General features: G+C 33.5%; 2 protein-coding genes across 2 annotated transcripts in view; one reads left to right on the forward strand and one right to left on the reverse strand.

The window, feature by feature from the left end:
• Positions 1-25,787, reverse strand: part of KHDRBS2 (KH RNA binding domain containing, signal transduction associated 2) — a 943,011-nt gene that overhangs the window by 76,329 nt on the left and 840,895 nt on the right. The gene's annotated exons all lie outside the window — the stretch shown is intronic.
• On the forward strand, positions 4,014-4,826 carry LOC141489682 (non-selective voltage-gated ion channel VDAC3-like). The gene is made up of 2 exons (XM_074190184.1): positions 4,014-4,344; positions 4,549-4,826. Exons 1-2 carry the CDS (start codon positions 4,014-4,016, stop codon positions 4,824-4,826), a joined length of 609 nt encoding a protein of 202 aa, XP_074046285.1.

The raw sequence follows: 25,787 nt of genomic DNA on the forward strand, positions 1-25,787 counted from the left end.
ATTATACTTTCTTTTAGTTGGTAAACAAGACTAAAGTCTCCAAGATAAAGACAAAGGGAAATATCATTAGAATGGAGAATATCTATATGATCAGAAATAAAGAATTCAATTTATCTCAGTTTCCAAATTTGTAAAATTATTTCACAGACCCTGCTTTATCCCTTCAGGATTAGAGTAGAGCTATTGAAATGATGCAAAATACTTTTTTTTTGGTGGGATATATACCTGGTATAATAATAGAAGTTATAATTTTGAAAATAGAGCATTTGCTGTCAAAAGACTCTAATCTTTTTTAAAGGTACAATGGAAACATAAAAACATATTCTTTAAACGTCTTGTGTTCAAAGAAGCGAATAGAATATGATACTTTCTTTCTAGATCTACTGTATAAGCAGCTTTCTTCTACTTGACAGTAAGATTGGTGCAAACAATAATTTATGTTACAATGGTACAACAAACACAATCATACTCCCCAGTTACTTTAATTGCCTTATTTTTTTTATCCAGCCATTGGTATTTTCCTGTGAGATCTATGATTTTATACTGATTTGTGACAAACTACCTGTTCTTCAGTTACTTATGATGCAAATGGACATCAAACTAAATGCATATTTCAATATCAATCCCAGACTCACAACATTTCATAAAATGAAAATCACAAAAATATTTTAACCTCTAATTTATTATATCTAAGTCTCTAAAGATACTTGTCTAAATGGGTTTGCTAACTTTGTCAGAGTCTGCAAAAATCATCATAACCTTGTTTTTGAAAACAGTAGAATGTTTTTAAAAATGCATAGGATTATAAGATCACAGATTGACAACTAGAAAGGACCAACAGAAGTCATCTTGTTCAATTTCCACAATTAACAGATCAGAAAATTGTGGCTCAGATAGGTCAAAGCAACTTGCCTAAAAAGACAAGATAAACTCTGATTTCTCCCTTCAAAATATTTCAGGGATAAATGACAAGGGGTATATGGTAATAAGCCTACCAACGAGTATACATTAAACAGGAGTAGAAACTAAATAAATCACAACAACAAAAACCACTTATTAAGCACATATTTTATCCATATTGTTTACAAGGAACTGGAAAAACACATTTTAAAAAATGAAACCATTCTCTCAAGGAGTTTATATACTACTGATATCAATCAAATCAGATTAAGTACAGTGAATTATGTTATTTTTTTTTTTTAGATTTTTGCAAGGCAGTGGGGTTAAGTGGCTTGCCCAAGGCCACACAGCTAGATAATTATAAGTGTCTGAGGCCAGATGTGAACTCAGGTACTCCTGACTCCAGGGCTAGTGATCTACCACTGCACCACCTAGCCGTCCCCAGTGAATTATGTTATAACTTTAAATAACTTTGATTTTTGCAAAAAGTATGATTTCTTTTAGGTTCTGGGCCTTTGGCTTGGCTAATGCCAAACAGAAGAGTTGTTAGACCTGAAAGAAATTTAGCTTTTTTGTAGTTATAGAATACCCAGGAACTGGCATTAAAAAAGTGCCTTAGAAGACAATCTTCACCTCTCCCTGTTCTCCAATATGAAGTATTGAATATTATCTAAAAGAAGAAGCCCCATTATGTAAAATTCATGCTACTGCATTTTAAAAGTAGGCCATTTAGTTGGGGAGGTCATGCTTAAATGACCCTTTGGAAAAATCTCTGAACAAATGGTAGAGAATAAAAATTGAGGGAAATTGAAACCTTTTTTTCAAAAAACCTCAAACAAGATCCCCCCATACAAGAATAATACAAATAGTTGTGGCAGTAAAATGCAATAGTAAAATCGGTTTAAGAGCAGAAGATAAAGAAATTTTTCTAAGAGCAAACTAATCAGCTGACAATAGAGAAACATATAAACACAGATAGCTATTCCTTTTCATCATTTTTATTCTTCAAAAAAAAAAAAATTCAGAGACTGCTCCAAATCTTTCATATGCCTTTTTCTAACAATTGATTTCATCAGTATAGGAAACTCCCCACCTGAATATTCCCTCCACCTAAGTAGACCAGGATCTTATTTGTAAGTTATAGTTTTAAAGACTTGCTTAAGAGCTTTAGTTACTTTACCATGATCATACAGTCATTAAGAATAAGAGAAAAGATGGGGAATTTCTCCTCATTATAATTTGTTGACTATCAAAATGGTGGTCATTTTTAGCAAATTCTACAATTTAGCAGAGCTCCTGCTAGGTTCAAAATCCAAACATACTGACAGGCCTTTTGACACTGATATATTGAGATGCTATGCTCCAAAATTCAAGAAGAAAAGCTTAGTTGAGTGGATTCAGAAACTACCTCCCTCAGGAATACTGCTTCACATATTATTCATTATTCATATCAAAAGTATTTTTAGTGATGAGTATTTATGCAAAGGGCAGAGTTGAACTATATTAGAAATGAAATTTGCAGCAGTTTAAATTCCACAATGCCTACTTGGCTAATAGTGGTTTTAATAGCGTTCTTTCATGGACATGTCAAAATAGATAGAAGTTTCTGGTATCTTTTAGGGAAGGAATAATGTTTTACAATTGGTGAAACTGTTTCCTAAGTTTGAAAATATCTAGTCATCAAAAGAATATGTGTGGTGGAATAATTCAAATGAGGGGGTAATGACGAAAGTGGTTCTGTCAGTCATTGAGATTGACCTCCTTTGGAATTCACCTAGGTGGTTTGGTTTTGAATTTGAATGATTAACTGTTTGATTGATATAGGACAGTCACTTAGAATATTTAATAAAACAAAGGTTTTTTTTTTTATCTATTTATGTGCTTAAACATAGTTTTGACTTTTTTGTTATTGGTATTTATCTTTTTTTCTCCTTTTGCAATAATAGCGTGGTATTGATATGGTTTTATAAGGTCCATAGTGATTAATTTGAATCTTGGGAATTTTTCTCTAAATTGCATGTGAGGAGTAACATGATATTAATTGTTAGATAAAGCTTTATACAGCAGAACTTGTGTTTCAGTCCCACCTTTATGACAGTTGTGTGACCTTGGGTAAGTTATTTAAGCTCCTGAGAGATCTGTAAGCCAAAGTTCTGAATTGGTAGAGGAGGTTTCCATACTGGGAGTTCCCAACTCCAATGAAATCACAGAACAAGACCACTCTTGTGGAAAATAAATAAATAAATAAAAATAAAAATAAATAAATAATAATGTCTTATAAATGTTAAGACACTTTAAAGTTGGTAAAATGCTTTACAAATATAAATTCATTTTATTTTCCTGATAACTCTTGGAGGAAAGAACTATTATTGAACTCATATTATAGATTAGTAAAATAAGGCAGACAGATTAAGTGATATGTAAGTTTGAGACAGGATTGGGTCTCTCTTTCTCCAAATGCAGTTGAGCTTATCTCCTGAGATGCCTAACTTCTGCAATTAATTTGATATATTAAACTATGATATGATATTGCTACTGTATAATAAAATAAATAAAATGTTCAAGATAAGAGTTAGTAAGGTTTCTTAGTGATCAATTTAGAATTAAAGAATTTTAGACATGCCAATTCATACACACACACACACATATAATTATTTCTAATTATGTAATGAATGGTAAATGGTGATTAAAAACCTGAGACATCATCTTTAATAATAAAGTGCATGTTCAAAGAAAGGTAAAACACAACTACAACACTAAGGTGTATAATTGTAAAGAAAAAAAACTTGTTTCTACAAAAGACTGACAATAAATCTTGCTTTCCATTTCTTGATATGGAGATGATAGACATGAAAAAAAGGCTTAGTTTTCAAAAACAGTCAATGTGTGAATTTGTTTAGATTTCAAATATACTTATTTATTACAGCTCTTTAAAAGATAGATTTATGAGGGGAAGAGTTATTAGGGTTATAAGACAGGAGTTGGTGTACTTTGCATTTGCAAAAGCAGGATAAGTTTTCTCGCTAGAGTAGACATATCCAGGGATGATTGTACTTTCCTGCTCGGCTAAGCTGTGTGTGGGGGACCCTTCCCGTGCATGTATACACAAATAAATGTGTAACACTCCTAGTTATTGTGACCTAGGAAAGGCTGCCAAAGATGTCTTCAACAAAGGATATGGGTTTGGTTTGGTTAAATCATATCTTAAAGCTAAGTCTTGCTGTGTAGTGGAATTTTCCACATCTGGTCATTCTTACACTGACACAGGAAAAGCTTTGGGTAATTTGGGAATGAAGTACAAGATTTGTGACTGTGGGCTTACTTTTGTTCAAAAATGGAACACAGACAATACTCTGGGTACAGAAATCAGCATGGAGGATAAACTGGCTGAAGGTTTGAAGGTGACTCTTGACATCATATTTGTACCAAACACAGGAAAGAAGAGTGGAAAATTAAAGGCCTCCTATAAGCAGGACTGTTTCAGTCTTGGTGGAAATGTTGACATTGATTTTTCTGGACCAATCCTCTATGGCTGGGCTGTATAGCTTATGAAGGATGGCTTTCTGGCTGTCAGATGAATTTTGAACAGCCAACTCTAAACTGTCTCAGAATAATTTTGCCTTGGGTTATAGGGCTGTTAACTTCCAGCTACACATATACATGTGAATTATGGTACTGAATTTGGAGGGTCAATCTACCAAAAGATTAATGAGTACATTGAAACATCAATAGATCTTGCTTGGACTGCTGGCAGTAACAACATTCATTTTGGCATCATTGCTAAATACAAGCTGGATCACAGAACTTTTCTATCTGGTAAAGTGAATAATGCCATCCTTATTGGACTTGGTTATACTCAGACACACCAAAAAAGTGTAAAATTGAAGCGTACAGCTTTAATTGATGGAAAAACTTCAATGCAGTAGGCCATAAGTTTGGGTTGGATTTGAATTGGAAGCTTAATATAGTTTTTAAGTAAAGTATCAAATCTACCCCTGGAAATGAAGAGAAATGAACCCACTCTGTTTTGGCCTTAATACTCTTCTGTGAAATTTCAACAATGTGAATGTTTTATTCTTCCAAAGAATTGTTGTAGTACCACCATGCTGATGTCTAGAGGTTTTTGAGTCTATTATAAGAAAGAAATACTTGAAGGCATGCATGAGAGTTGTCATGTTTTTGCCACATTTCAGTTCAGTTTCTCAGTGTTATTTTAAATTTGTTCTTCAATGACAGTGTAGTATCATGTTATAAAGGAAATGACCTGATCCTCCAGTTCAAACATCACATCTTACACGTCCTATATCACTTTTCATGACCTTTTATCAATTTGGTCTTTTTTGTTATAGCGAAAGATTTGGTTTTGCATCAGAGTAAAATAAATTCATCACATTTGTAACATAAAAAAGTAGCATAAGTTAACTGTAGATGCCAATAAAGACTATTTAGATCATACAAGGGATCCATAAAGCATGATGCATTTTACTCAGAACAGGAAAGAGAAAGTACAAAGCAAAAGCAGAATAGGATGACACTGAATTCTGCTATGAAGGATTAGGACAGGCTAAAAATGTTCCACAATTTTATAATGCATTTTAGTGGGGAAGGAATATAGAAGGAGAGGAAAGAAGACAGGAAAGTGAGAGAAATTAATCTTTTGAGATCATTTTCTTTGCTTGTGTTGTAGTCCAAGAATGAGAGCACAGACTTCCTTTTCAAGCATACCTAAATATTTACTATTATTTCTTTCTTATTAATTTTCCTAATTTAACAGATCAGTCCTAGATAAACTATTAGAATAACCAACGGGTAACTTACAAGAATTATTGTTATAGTGCCAGAAGCCATGGGTCAATGGAATTCAAAGTGAAAGAATGTAAGCAAATTCACTGACATCCTGCTTGTTATCCTTATTCTGAATATCAATATTTTGGGTCCATCTTGAATGAATATACTTTAGTTTACTGTTCAAGCCCTCCCCTGAATTTAGAATCTGAATTATGATTGGTTCTAGCTAAATTTACCCAGTTTAAATAAATCATGTTAAAGATTTACAAGTTATAGAATAGCAGATGTTGTCCATGTGACTTAGAATAGAAACTACTAATTATGAAAATGAAGAAATTTAGTCTTAGGGAAGTGACATAACTTGTCCCATGTCATAGAAGTGATAGGTAATAGAACTAAAAGATAAGTGGCACTTGTCACCTTTAGTAAATATATGCATCATATCACTTTTGTTAAATATTTTAATAGTAACAATATGTTGCAGAAATTCTGTTTATATTCCAGGACTAGCACAGTGCTTGACATCCAGTTCAATAAATATATAATCATTTTTAGTAATGGAAAGAGAAGTTTTTTTAATTTTTAAAAATAGTTTTGTTAATATCTTTTTTTTATATCATATAGTTTTTTATTTCTCTTCCTCTCCAGAAAGTCAACCTTCACACAAAGGGAGGGAAAAAAAGCAAGATTAAAAAATTATGCAGCAAATTTAACTTGAATATTGAAAAGATATGATGAATATGCAAAGTTCCATACCCAGAGGTTTCCAGATCTAAAAAGAAATGGGGAGAGATGTATAGTCATTATAATTTTGCTGAATTCAATTTCAATTGTTTTGTTTTTCTTTCCATTTATATTGATGTAGTCATTATACATATTGTTTCCTGGTTCCATATTTTTGCATCAGTCAGTACTAGTCTCCTCATGTTTCTCTATATTTCTTATATTAATAACCCGTTATATTCATGTACTTTATTGAGTCATTCCCATAAATGAGGCAGTTAGTTGACTGTTAATTTTTTGCCCCTACTTAATATTTTCAAAAGAAGCTTTAAATTTGGCTACATGGTTTTGCCTTTCCAAATGATGACCTACTAAATCTTAACAAATATCTTGTACTTGAATCAGGCTAACATTATTGCTGAACAGTAAACTAATATACTATAATTGTTCCCAGGTTCATGTCTTCTCCTCACGTTACTTTCCTTTCCTGACCTCTTGGATTCTCTTTGCCTATATAAATTCTACTGGAGAATCTTTAATCCCCACTTATACAAATTTTATCTCCTCCATATAGTTTTTCTTAACACAATGACCTTAATATTTTTTTTGTAAATTTCTAAAAGAAATTCCTAATCTGACTATTTTAATTACAAGCCCTTAGATAGAAACATTTTCAGTGATCAAAAGAGCTTCATTTTAACCATTATGCAGACAGTGTATTATAAGTAGTAATGATAGAGACTATCAACTACAAGGGGAAAAAAGTCATTTTGCTTCTTATTAGCAAATAAATATGACTATTTATATAAGTAGTAATAATAGAGACTATCAACTACAAGGGGAAAAAAGTCATTTTGCTTCTTATTAGCAAATAAATATGACTATTTAGATTGCCAAGAAATTCTGGAAGGGTGGACAGTAACAGATTCTGCTAACCATTCTATATTACTTTTGGGAAAAAACACAATAAAACTACCGATACAACAATAAAAATATCCACAGAGACTCATGGAGAGAAAAAAATACTTAATACATCTATGTTTTCTCATGATAAAACTCTCAATGGAAAGAAAGCCTTTCTTTATTTTGGAAAGGAACATAATAAAATGCACATGCTTGATATCTTTCCAGGATTCCTGGATTCTCAAAGGCAAAAAAACCAGATATTGCAAAGTTTTCATGGAAAACTCTATCTCAATTTTATATCAATTTCCACATGCTTGGAGAAAAGTTATTTACCAGAATATCTCTGCAATAAAAGAAAAAAATGGAGATACATGAAAACAAAAGTCAAGGTTTAGCCTACCCAAGATTGAAGTTACTATTGACTTCCAGGCAGAAGAAGAAAATCACAAAAAGGTAGTTTAAAAATAATGTAAGAGGGGTGGTTAGGTCCTTCAGTGGATAGAGCAATGGCCCTGGAGTCAGGAGTACCTGAGTTTAAATCCGGCCTTAGACACTTAATAATTACCTAGCTGTGTGACCTTGGGCAAGTCACTTAACCTCATTGCCTTGCAAAAAACCTAAAAAAAATAATGTAAGAGAGTTAGAAGAGCAATTTTAGAAAAAATAAACATCACTGGATTTAGAATGGAAAAGACTCTAAAACCAAAACTAACAATGAAGTTATATAGCATTTTGAGGAATAATATATATATATATATACATATATATATATATATATATATATATATATATATATATATATATTTTAAAATTTATTTATTTAAGGCAATGGGGTTAAGTGACTTGCCCAAGGTCACACAGCTAGGCAATTATTGTGTCTAAGGTCACATTTGAATTCATATCCTCCTGACTCCAGGGCTGGTGCTCTATCCATTGTGTCACCTAGCTGCCCCATGGAATAATATTTTAATGCAAAGGCAAACAAATTATTCTTTCTTTTTCAAAGAATAATGTCATCTTGTCAAGAAGTAATTGTGGAGCTAGAGAATGCAAGAGAATGAGAATTCTAGTCAGGAAAACTGTGCTCAGATTCTAGACCTAAAACTTACTTCCTGTATAAAATGAAGCAAATCATTTTACATCTCTGAACTTGTTTTCTAATCAATAAAATAAATTTATTGATACTATCACTATCAACAAAGAGTTATTTCAAGAAAATATTTTGTGAAACTTGAATAACTCTAACTGTTTGTAATGATGTTTTACTTTTCTGAATACATGTTATGAAAGTTTTTTTAACATTCATCCATATACACATGCATATTTCTAAGTTACAAAATTTTCTTTTACCCTCCTTTCTCACCCCTCTCCCCTCAGCAGCAAATAGTTAATATTGTACTTACACATTTGCATTTAAGCACGTTTACAGATTAGTCACTTTTCATATGAGGAATTAGTTTTAAAGGAAAGAAATATGAGATTTTAAAAAAAAATTAATGCAGTGTTGCTCAGATACTGAAGAATTTTTTGGTTTTGTTTTGTTTTCCTTCCTCTTGAGGGGGATAGCATTGCTCAGAGCTGATCTAATAGGGTTGTTCTAGCCCATCAATACCTTCAATTTCTAATTCTTTGCCACCACAAAAAAAAAGCTGCTATGAACATTTTGGAATATGTAGGATTTTTTTCTAGGTATAGGCCTAGAATTTGAATTGCTAGGTCAAAGAAAATGAACAGTTTTATTATTTTGGGGGGCATAGTGTCATATTTCTCTCCAGAATGGTTGGTTTGGAATGTCCCAAACCTCCCACAACCTCTCCAACATTGATCATTTTCCTTTTTTTCTCATCTTAGCCAATCTGATAGGTGTGAGGTGATACCTCAGAGTTGTTTTAATTCGCATTTATCTAATCAATAGTGATTTGGAGCATTTTTTCATATGATTATATAGAGCTTTAATTTCTTCATTTGAAAATTGTCTATTCATATCCTTTGACAATTTATCAATTGGGGAATGACTTTCAACCTTAGAAATTTGATGTAGTTCTCTCTATATATTTTAGAAACGAGACCTTTATCAGTACACCCAGTTGTGAAGATTGTTTCCCAGTTTTCTGCTTTCCTTCTAATTTTGGCAGTATTGATTTTATTAGTGCAAAACCTTTTAATTTAATATAGACAAAATTATTCATTTTTACCTCCTTTTGATAGATCAGATAGATAATTTCTTGGTCTATTAGTTTATCTACAATGCCACCCTTTTTGTCTAAATCCTGTATCTATTTTGACCTTATTTTGGTATAAGGGATGAGATGTGGGTCCATGCCTACTGTTTGCCATACTGTTTTCCAGTTTTCTGGATAATTTTTGTCAAATAGTGAGTTCTTATCCCAGAAGCTGATGTCTTTTGGTTTGTCAAATAATAGATTACCATAGTCATTTACTAACAGTTTCTGGGTTTGTCTTGGGAGGTATATTCCCAAGTATTTAATATTGTCTATACTTACTTGAAATGGAATTTCTCTATCTTTTGCTCTTCAGCTTTGTTGTTCATATATAGAAATGCTGATGATTTATGTGAATTTATTTTATATCCTGCTACTTTGCTGAATTTGTTAATTATTTCAAGGAGTTTTTTTAGATGAATACTCGGGTTCTCTTATACACTATCATATCATCTGCAGAGTGGAATGCTTCCTCATTGCCAATTCTGATTTGTTTAATTTATTTTTATTCTCTTATTAATAGAGTTAACATTTCTAAAACTATATTGAATAGTAATGGTGATAGTGGGCATCCTTGTTTCACCCTGATCTTATTGGAATTGCTTCAAGTTTATCCCCATTATATATAATATTTGTTGATGGTTTTAGATACTACTTATTATTTTAAAGAAAACTTAATTTATTCCTAAATTTTCTAGTGTTTTTAATATGAATGGATGTTGTATTTTATTTAAAGCTTTTTCAGCATCTATTGAGATAACCAAATAATTTCTGTTGGTTTTGCTATTGATATATTCAATTATGTGAATTTTTTCCTACTATCGAACCATTCCTGCCTACCTGGTATAAATCCCACCTGATCATGGTGGATTATCCTAGTAATAAATTTGCTGTAGTCTCATTGTTTAAAATTTTTATTTAAGATTTTTTACATCAATATTCATTAGGGAGATTGACCTACAATTTTCTTTGTCTCTTTTGGTTCTTCCTAGTTTAGGTATCAACACCATATTGGTATAATAAAAAGAATTTGGTAGAACTTCTTCTATTTAAAAAATAGTTTATGTAGAATAGGAATTAATAGTTCCTTAAATGTTTGGTAGAATTCACTTGTAAATCCATCTGGACCTGGAGACTTTTTCTTATTGAGTTTATAGATGGTTTCTTTTTCTGTGAGGTTATTGATGTATGTTTTTTCTTCTTCTGTTAATCTGGGCAGTTTGTATTTTTGTAAATATTCATCCATATCATTCAGATTATCCAAATTATTAGCATACAAGTCAGCAAAATACTTCTGAATTATCCTTTTAATTTCCTCCTCATTAGTGGTTATTTTACCTTTTTCATTTTTGATACTGGTAATTTGGTTGTCTTCTTTCTTTTTTAAATCAAAATAACCAAAAGTTTATTTTTTTTTGCTTTTTTCATAAAATTAACTCAGTTTTATTTTTTAAGATCAATGGTTTTCTTCTTTTCAATTTTATTCATCTCTCCCTTGATTTTCAGAATTTCTAGTTTGGTATGTAATTGAATATGTTCAATTTGTTCTTTTTCTAGCTTTTTTAGTTGTATACCCAATTCATTGATCTTTATTCTATTCATATAGGCAGTTAGAGGTATAAAGTTTCCCCTCCAAATTGCCTTGCCTGCATCCCATAAATTATGGTTTGATTTCTCATTATTATCATTTTCTTCGATATAATTATTGATAATTTCTGTGATTTGTTGTTTGATACACTCATTATTCAAAATTAAGTTATTTAGTTTCCAAATAGTTTTAAGTTTCTCTTTCCTTGACCCTTTATTACATGTAATTTTTATTGCATCATGATCTGAGAAGTCTGTATTTATTATTTCTGTCTTTCTGCATTTGATTAAGTAGACTTTATGGCCTAATACATGGTCAATTTTGGTACAGGTGCCATATACTGCAGAGAAAAAGGTATATTCTTTTCTATTCCCATGAATTTTTCTCCAGAGGCTATCATATCTAAATTTTCTAAGATTTCATTCACTTTCTTAACTTCTTTCTTGCTTATTTTGATTTTAGATTTGTCTAGGTCTGAGAGGGGGAGGTTAAGGACTCCCATTATTAAAGTTTTGCTGTCCATGTCTCCTATCAATTTACTCAACTTTTCCTTTAGGAATTTGGATGCTATACTACTAGATGCATACATGTTTCATAATGATATAGCAAAGCTATGTATTTTCCATAAAAATTAGCTCTTAGCTAATAATGATTCTTGATTTCAAAGTAGAGGGGTGAGGTGAGAAAGGAATAATGAGATAATGAGAGAGTAGAGAAAGGAAGGATCTAGCATTAATGGGTTTGACATTGAGTGAAGAAAGCATCACAGAGACTTTTCCAGTAATTATAGTCTTAGGGAGTTCATTGCAAAGCTTTTATTCTGCTTGAATAGCCTTGGAGAGAAGTCTGAGTAACAATCACCACCATCTTATAATGATGTAGCAGAGCAGGATTTCAGTTGAAGATTTTATTATCAACTACCATTATTTAATATGTTTAAATCTTATAATAAACCATTCTAATACCATTCATATCTTGATACAAATCAAGATTTTTATAGGCACCAATCATTTCCTGAGAATGCACAACCTGAAATAATTCAATAAAATTGAACTGTAAGGGCCAATTTTTCTTTCATATTGCATATTTTTCAATATTCATTTCATCCTCTCAATCATAACAGTTCTGATGGGGCACAATATATCTGCTTAAAATCCATTACAGGATTGACTTCTGGTCCAAATTCCTATATATATTAGAGGTTCTAAAGAAAGCAGAATCAGGATTTCTATGATTTAAAAAATAAAAATCATGAAACATCATTGGAATAAACTCAATTCCTACCTTGTAAAATACATAAATTGTACAGTAAAATCAATAAGGAAATTAAGTTGTTTATACAAGTATTCAAATTTATCTCTGATTGTCATTGATTTAGGTGTTTTCTCCAAAGATGTAGATGATAATCTATTCATGCCTGTCTATCTTATGAGACTTTTCTTGGTCTTCTCAAAGGGCTGCTATAGAAGTTTGAGACTTCTTTGCTTTCCCCCTACTTCTAAAAGGTCTTCCCACCATCTAAAAAGTACTAATATAGCAGCAGTCTGACTGTTCTCTCCCTCTTACCTTATGACTCACTCATTTTCTCCTTCTATCTTACAATACCTATCTTACAATATTTATTTCTCTGTGAGAATTTCTTGCAAGTTTTAATAAATTTGCAGAATAGATTAATGGAAATAATGACAACCCAACGATTGTACTTTGGGTTTGAAAACAGATTTGAGGTTTCAACTGTAAAGAAGGTTATAGAAGCATTATGTCTGGAAGAAATATGTTTGATTGATGTTGTTTCTACAGTGTTAGGCTAAAGATATTTCCCTTATTTTTTAAATTTATTTTTTTTAATTCTCATTTTGTACAAATGTTTTTTTACATTAATATAATATTCTTGTTTACAAGTAAACAAAATACCCCTCCTCCCCCATGAATATAGATAGACTTGCTTGAGCGAGAAAAGTAAAGGGGAGAGAAAAAAATTAAAATAAAAAAATAATAGTAATAATTGTAGGTATGGCCAGGTGGTGCAATGGATGAAGCACCAGCCCTGGAGCTACGAGCACCCGAGTCCATATCCAGCCTCCTAAGCCCAACAATCACCCAGCCGTGTGACATGCAAGCCACCTGATCCCCACTGCCCTGCAAAAACCAAAAAAAGAAAAAGAAAAAAGACCCCAAATAAAATGAAATAGTAATAATAGTAGGGGTGGCTGGGTGGCAGACAGAGCATTGGCCCTTGAGCCAGGAGCACCTGGGTCCAAATCCAGCCCCAGACACCCAAAGATCACCCTGCTATGTGGCCCCAGGCAGGCCATCCAGCCCCACTTGCCCTGCACCCACCCCCAAATAATAATAACAAAAAATATGCTTGAGTCTTTGTTCCAACACCAACAACTCTGTCATGGGTGGATCTCATTCTTTATGATAAGTCCATCACAAAAGTTACTTCCATATTTTTCCACCATTGCCATTGCTGATCGCAACTCCCTCCTTTCTTATTTCTACACTACCATGTACTCTATTTTCTCTCTCCTTTCACTCTGACTCTGCTGTAGGGTCGTTGACTGGCTCAGCATTCTGGTCCTGGGGCCAAGAAGCCCTGAGCCCCCGTACCACCCCTTAGGCCCAGAATCCACCTGGCCCCATGGTCCTGGGCAGGCCTTCCAATCCCAGCCCCTTGCAAGAAGTAAGAAAGAAAATGTGTTATATCTGACCAGTCTGCCCCCATGGTCCATCCTCTCCTCCTTTATTCACATCCCCACCTCTTCCCCCTGCTCCCCACTCCTTCTTACTCCAGAAGTCTATACCCCATTGAGTATATATGCTGTTTCCTCTCCTAAGCCATCTCCGATGAGAGCAAAGGTTCCCTCATTCTCCCTTGCCTCCCCCCTTCCATATCATTGCAATAGCTCATTGTAATAAAAAAAATCTTATGTGAAATATCTTGGACTATTCCCCCTCTCCTTTTTCTTTCTCCCATTCCATTTCCCTTTTTTTCTATTGACTCCATTTTTACACCATATTTTTATCTTCGAATTCAGCTTTCTCCTGTGCTTCAACTATAAAAGCTCTCTCTACCTGCTCTATTAACTGAGAAGGTTCATATGAGTATTATCAGTGTCATTTTTCTATGCAGGAATACATGCAGTTCATCCTCATTAAGTCTCTCATATTTCTCCCCTCTCCTCCAATCTCCATGCTTCACCTGAGTCCTGTATCTGAAGATCAAACCTTCTATTCAGCTCTGGCCATTCCAAAAGGAACATTTGAAATTCGCCTAGTTCATTGAAAGTCCATCTTTTTCCTTGGAAGAGGATATTCAGCCTTGCTGGGTAGTTCATTCTTGGCTGCATTCTAAGCTCTTTTGCCTTCTGGTATATTGTATTCCAAGCCCTACGAGCTTCCAATGTAGTTGCTGCTAAGTCCTGTGTGATCCTGACTGCAGCTCCACGATATTTGAACTGTGTCCTTCTGGCTGCTTGTAATATTTTCTCTTTGACTTGGGAATTCTGGAACTTGGCTATAATATTCCTAGGGGTTGGTTTTTTGGGATCTCTTTCTCGGGGGGATTGGTAGATTCTCTCCATTTCTATTTTGCCCTCTGCTTCTAGAATATCAGGGCAATTTTCCTGTAGCAATTCTTTGAAAATGATGTCAAGGCTCTTTTCCTGATCATGATTTTCAGGTATTCCAATAATTTTTAAATTATCTTTCCTAAGCCTGTTTTCCATATCAGTTGTTTTTTCAATGAGATATTTCACATTTTCTTCTAATTTTTCATTGTTTTTTTTTTGAAGTATTGATTCCTGATTTCTGGTAAATTCATCAATCTCCTTGAATTCTATTCTTTGTCTGAAGGATTTGTTCTCCTCAGAGAGTTTTCTTATCTCTTTTTCCATCTGGCCAATTTTGCTTTTTAAAGCATTGTTCTCCTCAATAATTTTTTAAACTGTTTTGTCCATTTGACCTAAGCTGGTTTTTAGCATGCTATTTTCTTCAGCATTTTTTTGGATTTCCTTGACTAAGCTGCTGACTTCATTTTCATGTTTTTCCTGCATCTCTCTCCTTTCTTTTCCCAGTTTTTCTTCCAACTCCCTCATTTGATGTTCAAAGTCTTTTTTGAGCTCTATCATAGCCTGAGCCCAATTTCTGTTTTTCTTGGAGTCTTTAGATGCAGGAGCTTGTGCTTCCTCATCTTCAGACTGAGTATTTTGATCCTTCTTGGGCCCATTTGCAAAATATTTCTCAATAGTCTTCCTTTTGTTTCTCTGCTTGCTCATTTTCCCAGCCTGGGCCTGGTTTGGGGGTGCTTCCTGAGCTTTTGGGGCATTCCCACAAGGGTCTCAGTGTGTGAGGCTCTGTCCTTCCTCCTGGTCTGTGAATGACCATAAGCACCTCCCTCTGCTATGGGGCTGAGGTGGGGGGGGGCCTTGCTGTTCTATGGGGGGGGCCTAGACTTCGATCAGGATCTGAAAGTGGTCAGAGCCCCAGAGTCCTGTTCCAGGGGCAGAGGACCAAGCTTGCAGTTTCTCTTCACTCCCCTCCCTCAGCTCAATGGGCTCATGCCCTGGAGGCTCCTGATTACTGGCTCCATCTGCTTCTGTTTCCGGCTCTGGGCTGCAGAAAGACCAAGCTGCTCCCTGTGTGCCCCAAGGGCTGGGCTCCACGTGCTTGCTCTGGCAGAGGTCCCCCGCTGTTCCCCCACTTTGTGCCTGGTGCTCTTCGAGGTGCAGCTCAGGAGACTCCCCCGCTGTTGTGAGCTGAGGCTCCCAGCGCTCTGGGGCTGACTCCAGGAGGCTGAAGTTCTTTTGCTCTGGCGGGCCACCCCTCCGACCCCAGGGAGCAGAGCCTTTCTGCTCTTTTCCAGGTTACCTTGAGTAGGAGAACTGCCTCACTGGGTCCCTTTGTGGGTTCTGTCTCTCAAAAGTTTAGTTAGAGTCCTTAGCTGATGAGTTTTATCAGAGAGCTCCTAAGACTGGATCCCTTCTTGTCACCATCTTGGCTCTGCCCCCCGATATTTCCCCTATTGCCATCAAGATGTTCATTGGATTCAAGCACTTTCATCTCAAATAACAGTATGACTTCAGATAGAACACCTAAAGATAGTTCTGTCATTGTAGACAGACTAATCTCCACCAAACTCTGCACAGATCCCTTGGAAGGTACAAAAAAGCTTCAGTTGGAGGCATATTACAAACTAAACATTGTTATAGTTAGTAATGAAAAAATCTGGGAAATCTAGGAACACTTTCATTGAAGTTTCCTAGATATCATTCGAAAGATCCTATAGAACTTTTTGGTTTTTGAATGCCTTTATACAATTAAAAATTATTGAGGACCTCAAAGAACTTTTGTTTGTGTGTTAAATTGATATTTACCATATAATAATTTCAAAATATTGAAATAATTAAAATATTTAAACAATTGAATAGCAATTGAATATTAAAATAATGAACTATTAAAATTAAATATTAAAATATAAACTAACCCCCAATATTCTAACATAAATTACGTTTTAATGAAAAGTAACTACACATTTCAAAGCAAAAAAATATGGGAAAAGTGGCATTGTTTTACATATTTTTGGAACTCTAATGTTTGGCTTGATAGAAGTCAGTTAGCTTCTCATATCTAATTTTCTATTTTGTGATCTACTATGATATGTTATTTCAATTGAAATTTAATTAAGAAAATTGGACTTTACACAGTTATGTAAATGGAAAAGTAAGGATTGTCTTAATAGGCAATTTCATTGTTTTTAGGAAAATAGTTAGACCTCATAGATCACTTTGGTGATGTTCAGGGGTATACAGACTGCATGTTGAGAATTACTACTATAGATTATTACATTGGATGCTCATTAGAACTAGCAATGGCAATGACAAGATGTATTGTTTAAAGGAAAGACTTAAAGGTCCTATCCTGAAGAAAGTAAGGAAATGAAATAGTGGACTCACCTTCTCAGAACTGAAACACAAACACACATTATTTTAAGACCCTGGACAAATGAGGGCCTTGAGAGCACTTGATCATGGAAGTGGGAATCTGCCATCACAATTCCTAAGGTATGAATAGCCACTTATCTAGAGTGTTAGCAATAAGGATGCTCACTCTTAAGAACAGAGACATGCCCAATATAATCCAAGTCACCTCCAGCCTCCAGGGTCAGAATAAAAGATCTATAAATAATTTCATAATACCAAAATGAATATCAGCTTGTGTTTAACTGCTAAATACTTCATCATTTAAGTACATAGGTAAGTCAAGAAATGTTTCATGACAAATACTTAACTTCTAACTATATCAAGCTCATTTTCTCACTCATTGTACAATAAGTTAAGTATAGGGATAGCTTTGTCAGTATTAAACCAAGTGAAGGTACTGACAAGAAGCTATAGGGAAAGAAAAACCTAGGAGTAAATCCATTTCATATACAAAAGAAACATAGTAAGACACCTATTACTTCTATTACAATTCTGGAGAAGATGGCGATATATGCATTTAAGAAAATAATATAATTTTTATAGTATGGAAATTGAAAGCTCTTAGAACAGCATTGGGGGAAAAAATGATGCAGAGAAAGGAGAAAGCAATAACTAAGCTTTTTCAGCTATTTTTCAATGTTTTTGCCTATCTGTTTATTTTCTCCTCCCAGTATGACTCAGAGACCATCATAGAGTGGTGACTATCAAAATTAAGAAAGTAGATTATTCTGCCACTAGAGCAAAAGTGACCAGTGTTTTTGAAATTCCATGTGAAATGTTTGATGAAAATAATAGTGTAGCCTTTTAAAGGTTTTCATTTTGGAAGAATGAGTTTTAAAAAGCAATACATGCCTAGGATATATGAAGAATTTTTTTGAATTCCCTTGAAGATATTGCTGGTGTCAATAAAGCAATGAACTTTTTGGAGTTGTTTTGTCCAGACACATTCTGTATAAATGGAGTGTCAGTTCTGATTAGAACCCAGTTCAATCTAGGATACAGGAGTGTGAGTCAATACATATCCAAAGCAACCATCTATGCAGTTTGCACAGCTTGCTGTGAGAAAGAAGAAATCAAGTTGTTACAGTGAACAGTATAAGAACCTTTTCATTTCAGATTCTGAGGTAGATTCAGAGAAATGATTTGGGGAATATCTTGGTACCAGAGAAGTGGAAGGGACAGAAAGAAAATTTTAGCAGAGGACAAATGTGTTCTCAATGCATGAGTGAGTTACAGGATTTGCCTAATGAGTGATTCATAGGTTCAACTCATCAACTCTGAACCATTCTGGGGAAAGATCTAGAAAAATTAATTTGTCTGAAGGACAATATGATTTTGTTTTGTTTTGTTTTTTAGGTTTTTGCAAGGCAAATGGGGTTAAGTGGCTTGCCCAAGGTCATACAGCTAGGTAATTATTAAATGTCTGAGACCAGATTTGAACCCAAGTACTCCTGACTCCAGGGCCGGTGCTTTATCTACTCTGCCACCTAGCTGCCCCGGACAATATGATTTATGTGAAAAAAAATCTTAAAAACTTGTTAGGAATAAAATTATCATAGAATCCAATAGCCCATATGAGTTGCCTTTCTTGAAGATACTTAAATATGATTGACATAACAATTGATTATATAATAATGATTAGGGAAGGTGGAGAGTTGAGATCCCTGAGTAGGGAATCTAGAAGACTGGAAGGATAGTAGCATTCTCACTATAAATGGGGAAGTTCTACCCTTTTATTATATAGATTAAGAAACTCAGTTCCCAACTAGAATCCAAGTTTGATTGCTGAATACTAATTATTCTCTATTGTTATCTTATAATATAATTTCTCTTAAGGACTAATGACAAAAAATAATTATAAGATTAATAGCAGCATGCTATATGGTTTCATTTTGATTTTCATTTCAAGAAGGAATATTTCCACATTTTTTTCAGATTTTCAAGTTTTGTCACAATGTAATTTCATATGTTCTTTTCTCTTAAAAAATTGATACATGTATATATATACATTAAGACAACCCTACTGTACAATATAAAAATACTTCCTAAAACTAGCCATTATCTACAGAAGTATAGTCCCTACTTTTTATCATATACAAAGTAGTGAAATACTACAGAAATAAGAAAAATAAACTACTATTAAATCTGTGGTTGTCAAGGGTTATGCTAAAACTAAGAGAGCATTTTACTTGAAAATCACTAAATGAATTCATCTTTGAGACAATTCAGCCACAACACTCCATTTCAATGGAAGATATAGGAAAGAGAAAGCCTCATCATTTTGCTTTTACAGAATTAAAAAAATGTTATATTGGATGCTATAATTACTTAATAAATCTTTCAATAGATTTTCTGAGCATCAAAAAAGTGCTTGAATGGAAGAAGCTATCAGAAAATAGTTATATGAAGTTATTTGAAGATTTAGACTCAAGGATTTATTAAAAAAAAATCATTGATTTATTAACAAAAGTCTGTTTATCCCAAAAGGCTTTAAGCTTCTGACAATCAGTGAGTTTTAAGAGTCTTATGGACTTCATGTTTTGGATGGAAGCTTCTCCATTAGGAATTAGGAAAGCATTTTACTATATTAATTATTGCCTTATTGGAGAATGCTGCTTAAAACTGAGAAATGCACTCCATTCAAATTTGTTCTCAAAAATGTAGTATTTCTCATCCAATATTTCATGGTTGACCTCCAGTGAAAGCACATTATTTAAAGCTTTTTAAGTCATTATATAGAAAAGAGAAGAGAGAATGTCAACTTTTTCCGCCTCAAAAAAATTGGCTTTTTTTTTTAAATTCTTTGTATTTAAAGGGATGTAATTCAAAATAAACTAGAAAGAACCACTTCTTTCCGGACCCTCTGTATTACCATGCAATTTTGTTTTTGGAAGTCAATGAAGGTTGACATGTTTAAGGCAAAAGAACTTGAAATATTTTCAGCTTTGAAGCTTATTTTATATGTATACACAACTGTACTATCACATATATGACACATGTATATTTATTTTTATATTTATTCACTTCAGACTAGAATATTTCTAATTATTTTTTTAATTATGTGGTCAAAATAAATTTCTTATATATTTGGTAACTTAATCCTCTCTCTCATATATATATAATTTTTCTTAATTTGACATGTGTAATAGTGTTCATGCAGGCTTAAATGATAAAAGATTACTAATTTTTTGGTCCAGATGAACAATTTCATCATATAAAGGAAAAAATAAATATTTATTAAGCATTGTATGGCCGACATTTTGCTAAGTACTTAAAAATATCAAAAATCCTGGGAAATAGGTGTTCTTATGATAGTATTGAACAGAGGTGTCAAACATAAGATCACCTGTCACATATGGTCAATAGCACTCCTGAGTGTAGCCCCCCCCCCCAAATGTAATTGGAATATATTGAGTAAGATAAATAAAATTATAATAAAATATTTATAATGCTAACAAGTGATCTTCTAAGTCAATAAATAATGTGCAGAATCATATTCTGTATATATATGGTTTAATATCTTTCATTTCTATATGAGTTTGACACTACTGCTAAAAATGATCAACTTGTGGCAACATGAAATAATGGCTATAGAGTAGACTTTGGAGTTAGAAGTAATATCTTCAAAGTTCTAGATTTGAAGCATTATAGAAGTATAACCCTAAACAAGAAAATCTTTAAGATGACTATCTATAAAACTGAATAGCTATGTCAGGTGGAAGGGGTACATTCTCTAAATCAATGAAGATTGCAGCTTATCCTTCTTTTCTCATTCTTTGCAATTCTTGCCTATGTTCTCCTTGTGAAGAGGATTAACCTATTGTACCCATACAATGTAAAAGTGCCCACTTTTCTTCTAAGTATTTCTATATTTGGGGGTACTAGATTAGTATTTAGGGTGTTGGTTCATTGACTCTTCTATATACATAAATGGACTAATTATTCAACTACATATCATAATTATAGACAATAGGTATTTTTAAATTATTTACTTTTTCCTTCAATTGTTTGGGAGATAGCTTTTGAGTAATTTTGGAACTCATTGATAAAATTTTGTGATATTATGAGGAAAATATGATCTGTGAAGATTATTTGGAGTACCTCAGCAACAAGAATAAATCAAGCCCTCTTTTTGTTTGGATCAAAACGTAAGATATTTTTCCTGATAATGGTGATCATTTTAGTCTTCCTATTCCATGCCTAGCTTGCAAGTAATAATTAGAAGATTAATGAAATGAGTTATTTCTGTGTGTGCATTTACTAATAAATCTTGTAGGCATAGGAAATACTCTTTGTTGAATGAAAGCCTTAAAGGCTTCATTTTCCTCTCCTGGGTTAAAAAAAATATTTTTGCCAGTTTCTTTTTGTAATCAAAAATCAAAAAACACAGTGGGATCTCCTATTCTCTGGAACAATATTATTGATAATAAAGAAATGTGTATGCATATATTTGTTTGCAAAAAATCTCTCTAGTCTAGCACTCATAGACCTTATCTAAAATCACAACTCTTGCAAAAATATAGACTATCCATTGCTGCTGTAAGGTGTTGTAATTGCTGCCTCCACAACAGTGACAGTGACAACTGGAAGATTCAGAAAAAGAAAATTCTTACCAATACAATCCTTGATGCTGTAAAGGGTTCAACATCAGGAACAGATACGGCTTTATTAGTAAAAATGATATTAATGAAAATGCGTTATTATCAGCTTGAGGACCATGACTTTTCTCATACAATTTGAAGCTTAAGCATCCTATAGATTTGTTCCCCCACCTTGTAACAAAAGCTTCTTTAAAGCAGAATTTCTTTTCTATTTGTATCACAGCAGTCTGTACAATTTTTAGCATTTATTTATTTTTCTTTTTGCCAGTTCATTGTCCAACATAGAAATAGCCTTAAGAGGCAAGGTCTGTACCTGTCTTCTGTCTCCAGTAAGTGCACTTTTAGGCAAATTGTCAAGTGAAAACAAATCTTTACTCCAATTCTAGTCAACTCTAATCCATTAAATTTGCATTCAAAATGGAAGAAAAATACAAACACCAGTGAAATCACTGATCTTTTAAGTATGAGGAATTGAGCATTTCTTAGAGCTGTCAGTAACTATAACTTCTTATATCTTGGGAATCAAGTTTAAAAAGGTACCTGCAATAAGTTACAAATATAAACATGCTGTGCTTAATAATTCTATTTTGGTTCCAAAAACATATTAGATGAAACATTATAATGGATAGTAAATTCTATAGAAAAAAGTATTACAGTTTATTCACCAGGCACATACTCTTATTATCTACCTTACCTAACACAACTAGGTAATCATTAAGTGTCTGAATTCATATTTGAACTCAGGTCCTACTGATTCCAAGGCCAGTGCTCTAACCACTGCACCACCTAGCTGCCCAATTGCTAGGTATTTTAAGAGAAAGGAATAAAATTGAGCAAAATATTCTAGTCACCCTTCTACTTAGAATAAGTGATAAGATATCATGATATCTTAAGGAAGTGAGAACACATCTCAACAGATCACTAAATCTGAATCATAGACTTTAGATTAAGTGCAAAAAAAGTCCTCCAAATGGACCAACTTTGCATGGGAATAATTTTGACTGGCTAGGAAATTTATTTATACTTGTAGCAGACAGAAAAGTTCCTTTGTTCCAATATTCCCTCTCCCTCTTCCACCATATTGAAATGCAACAAAGAATTAACAAAAAATAAACTACAATTAGAGAGAGATACTACTAATTCGTGGTTTTCTACTGCAACATGAGGCCTGCTGAATTATTCTAGATATTGGAACTAGTGTGGATTACTCTTAACCTGCCCTTGCTCCATCAAGTATTATTTGGTGGGAGAGGAAGACAAAAAAAGGATTTTCTTCCTACCTCCCCTATCTTGTACTTTGGGCCAGAGCAGGAACCTTTGAACTTCAAAATTTCTGGAGAATTTGAACTTCCAATATTCCCAAAGATTTTTTTAGTGGCATCCCTGGATCAGATGATATTATTGTGTACACTGAGAATCAAGGATATAGATTTATAGCTATACAAAAAAAAATATAACAAAGAAACATCAAGCCTAGAGGAACAGTGCCCCTGCATTGCGGGGATCTTCTTTGCCACATATTTTTACTGTGCCACCTTAGTAAATATTTTTAGAGTCAAACTCTGAAAACTGACTATTTCAGTGGAAAAATTGAAATTGTGATTTAGAACTCACTTTGCACATTAATGAAAATTAATGAAGTTAAGATAGGACATAACTATAAAATTTTTAGTATGAAAATCTGTATCCTCTTCCAAATGGGTATTAATATAACTAGCCCCAAATGTCCCCCAAATAATCAAGATCCTTTTGATGTAAAATGAGGTTATGAAAAAAATTATTAGTGAAGCCAAAAAGAATAAAGAAGAATGCCTATCAACCAAAATTCCTAATCCTATCTTCAATCTCACCTACTTCAGCAACACTACTTAAGAGAGTTGATTGCTTTCATTAATACTGCTCTCTAACTGTAGTCTTGTTTTTCTTCCTTATTTTTCATTTTTCTGAAGGAATACTGAATATAAGTTTCTTAAAAATTGATCTTTTGTTTTGTATCACAACTTTCTTATTAACCTGTCTTCACACCAGAGAACCACTCCTAATAGCAAAACATATAAAAAAGAAAGAGGGAGGAAAAGGACTAAGTCAATATACCAGCCTAGTCTAACAGAGTATGCAGTTCCTCATTCATAGCAGTCTCCTCCACACACCCCCACCCCCCCCCCAAAAAAAAACAAACAAAAAACAAAACTTCTCCAAAGAAGGGTGGGAGACATATTCTCATGTCATTCCTTCAGGGACCTGCTTAGTTATTGCAATAACACAGCTTTAAATCCTTCCCCCCCCTTTTCATTTACATTGTTAAAATGAGCATGCATTTTTTTCAGGTTCTGTTTATATTATATATATCAATTAATATATCCTCCCATGCTACTATGAATTGTGTATCATTGTTTATTCATATTTATAACATTTATTTTAAATTAATATTACATTCATTTGCTACAAATTTTAGTCTTCTGATATTTCGTACCACATTTTTTGTTTTTTTTATTTTATTTTTTCACATTACTATAATAGCCAAGTAAATATAATCCTTCTCCACCCCATAAAGAAAGAGAAGCCTCAAGAAAAAATAAAGTGAGTGAAAACAAATGTGCTTCAGTTTGTATTCAGATGCCATTAGATCTGTCTTTGGGATGAATAGCATTCTTTATCTTAAGTCCATCAGAGAAATTGATTCACTATTTTTCCCCATAGTTGCTATTGCTAGCTGTATTTCCTCTCCACCCTATTCCTCCCTACCCCCATTTATTCTAGGCTCTCTCTCTCTCCTTTTTATCTTGTCCCTTTCACACTTTTTTAAAGAGTACTTTCTGTTAAATTAATGGTCAAAGAGGGTCTAAAATCTGTGATTCTCAGAACACTTTTCTACAACTCTACCATAATAACACTACCTTAAAAGGTTAAGGATTCTTTATTTGTTTTCTTCCTTTCATGGATTTCTATGGTAAAGGAATTCAACTCCTAATAACCAATGAACTAATGATGATTCTTTCTTTCTTTCTTTCTTTTTCTTTCTTTCTTTCTTTCTTTCTTTCTTTCTTTCTTTCTTTCTTTCTTTCTTTCTTTCTTTCTTTCTTTCTTTCTTTCTTTCTTTCTTTTCCTTCCTTCCTTCCTTCCTTCCTTCCTTCCTTCCTTCCTTCCTTCCTTCCTTCCTTCCTTCCTTCCTTCCTTCCTTCCTTCCTTTCTTCTTTTGGTTTCTTTGTTTATTTCTTTCTTTGCCTGTTTGGTTGTTTGTTTTGTGAGGCCACTGGGATTAAATGACTTCCTCAGAGTGATGTAGTCATTAAGTTTCAAGAGACTACTGTAAAATTTGGACTCAGGGTCCCTGACTCCTGAGTTACTGATCTATTCACTGAACCATCTAGCTGGTGGTTCTTTCTACGTTTGGCAATATATGATGATATGGATCAGATATAGTCTGTTTTTAGGACCATCTTTCCAGAATAGCATAATGCTATCAGCATAGTATTCAAGAACCCAGTTTCACCTTTAGGCTGTGATGAAGCATTGAATCAAAACAGATGCACTTGTTGAATACCATTTAGGAGAATGCCAAAATGTTATACATATACATTTGCCCACACATGCCATATGATATATGTAATTTATAGGTAGTATATATTACATATATGAGATATAATATAGTATACCGTAGAGTGGGGGATCAACAAAGTAGGTCAGCTAGGTAGCACAGTGGAGAATATACTGGCCCTGGAGACAGGAGAATAGGAGTTTGAATCCAGCCTTAGACACTTGACACTTACTAGCTATGTCTCTGTGGGCAAGTCACTTAAACCTGATTGCCTCACATCATCAAGGGTCATCTCCAGTCAATCTTTTTCATATCTGGCCACTGAACCCAGATGACTCTGGAGGAGAAAGTGAGGCTGATGACTTAGCACAGCACCCCCTCACTCAAATCCAAATTCATGTGCTTGTCATGGCATCATCTCTATAATGACGTGGTCTTCAAGAATGAAGGACAAGCATCATCATCAACAAACTACAGCTCCAGGCCATATCCAGCCTATTGCCAGTTTTGTACAGTGTACTTGCAAAAATATGTATT

This window comes from Macrotis lagotis, chromosome 5 (genome assembly GCF_037893015.1).
Source record: "Macrotis lagotis isolate mMagLag1 chromosome 5, bilby.v1.9.chrom.fasta, whole genome shotgun sequence".
In the NCBI taxonomy this organism is placed as follows: domain Eukaryota; kingdom Metazoa; phylum Chordata; class Mammalia; order Peramelemorphia; family Peramelidae; genus Macrotis; species Macrotis lagotis.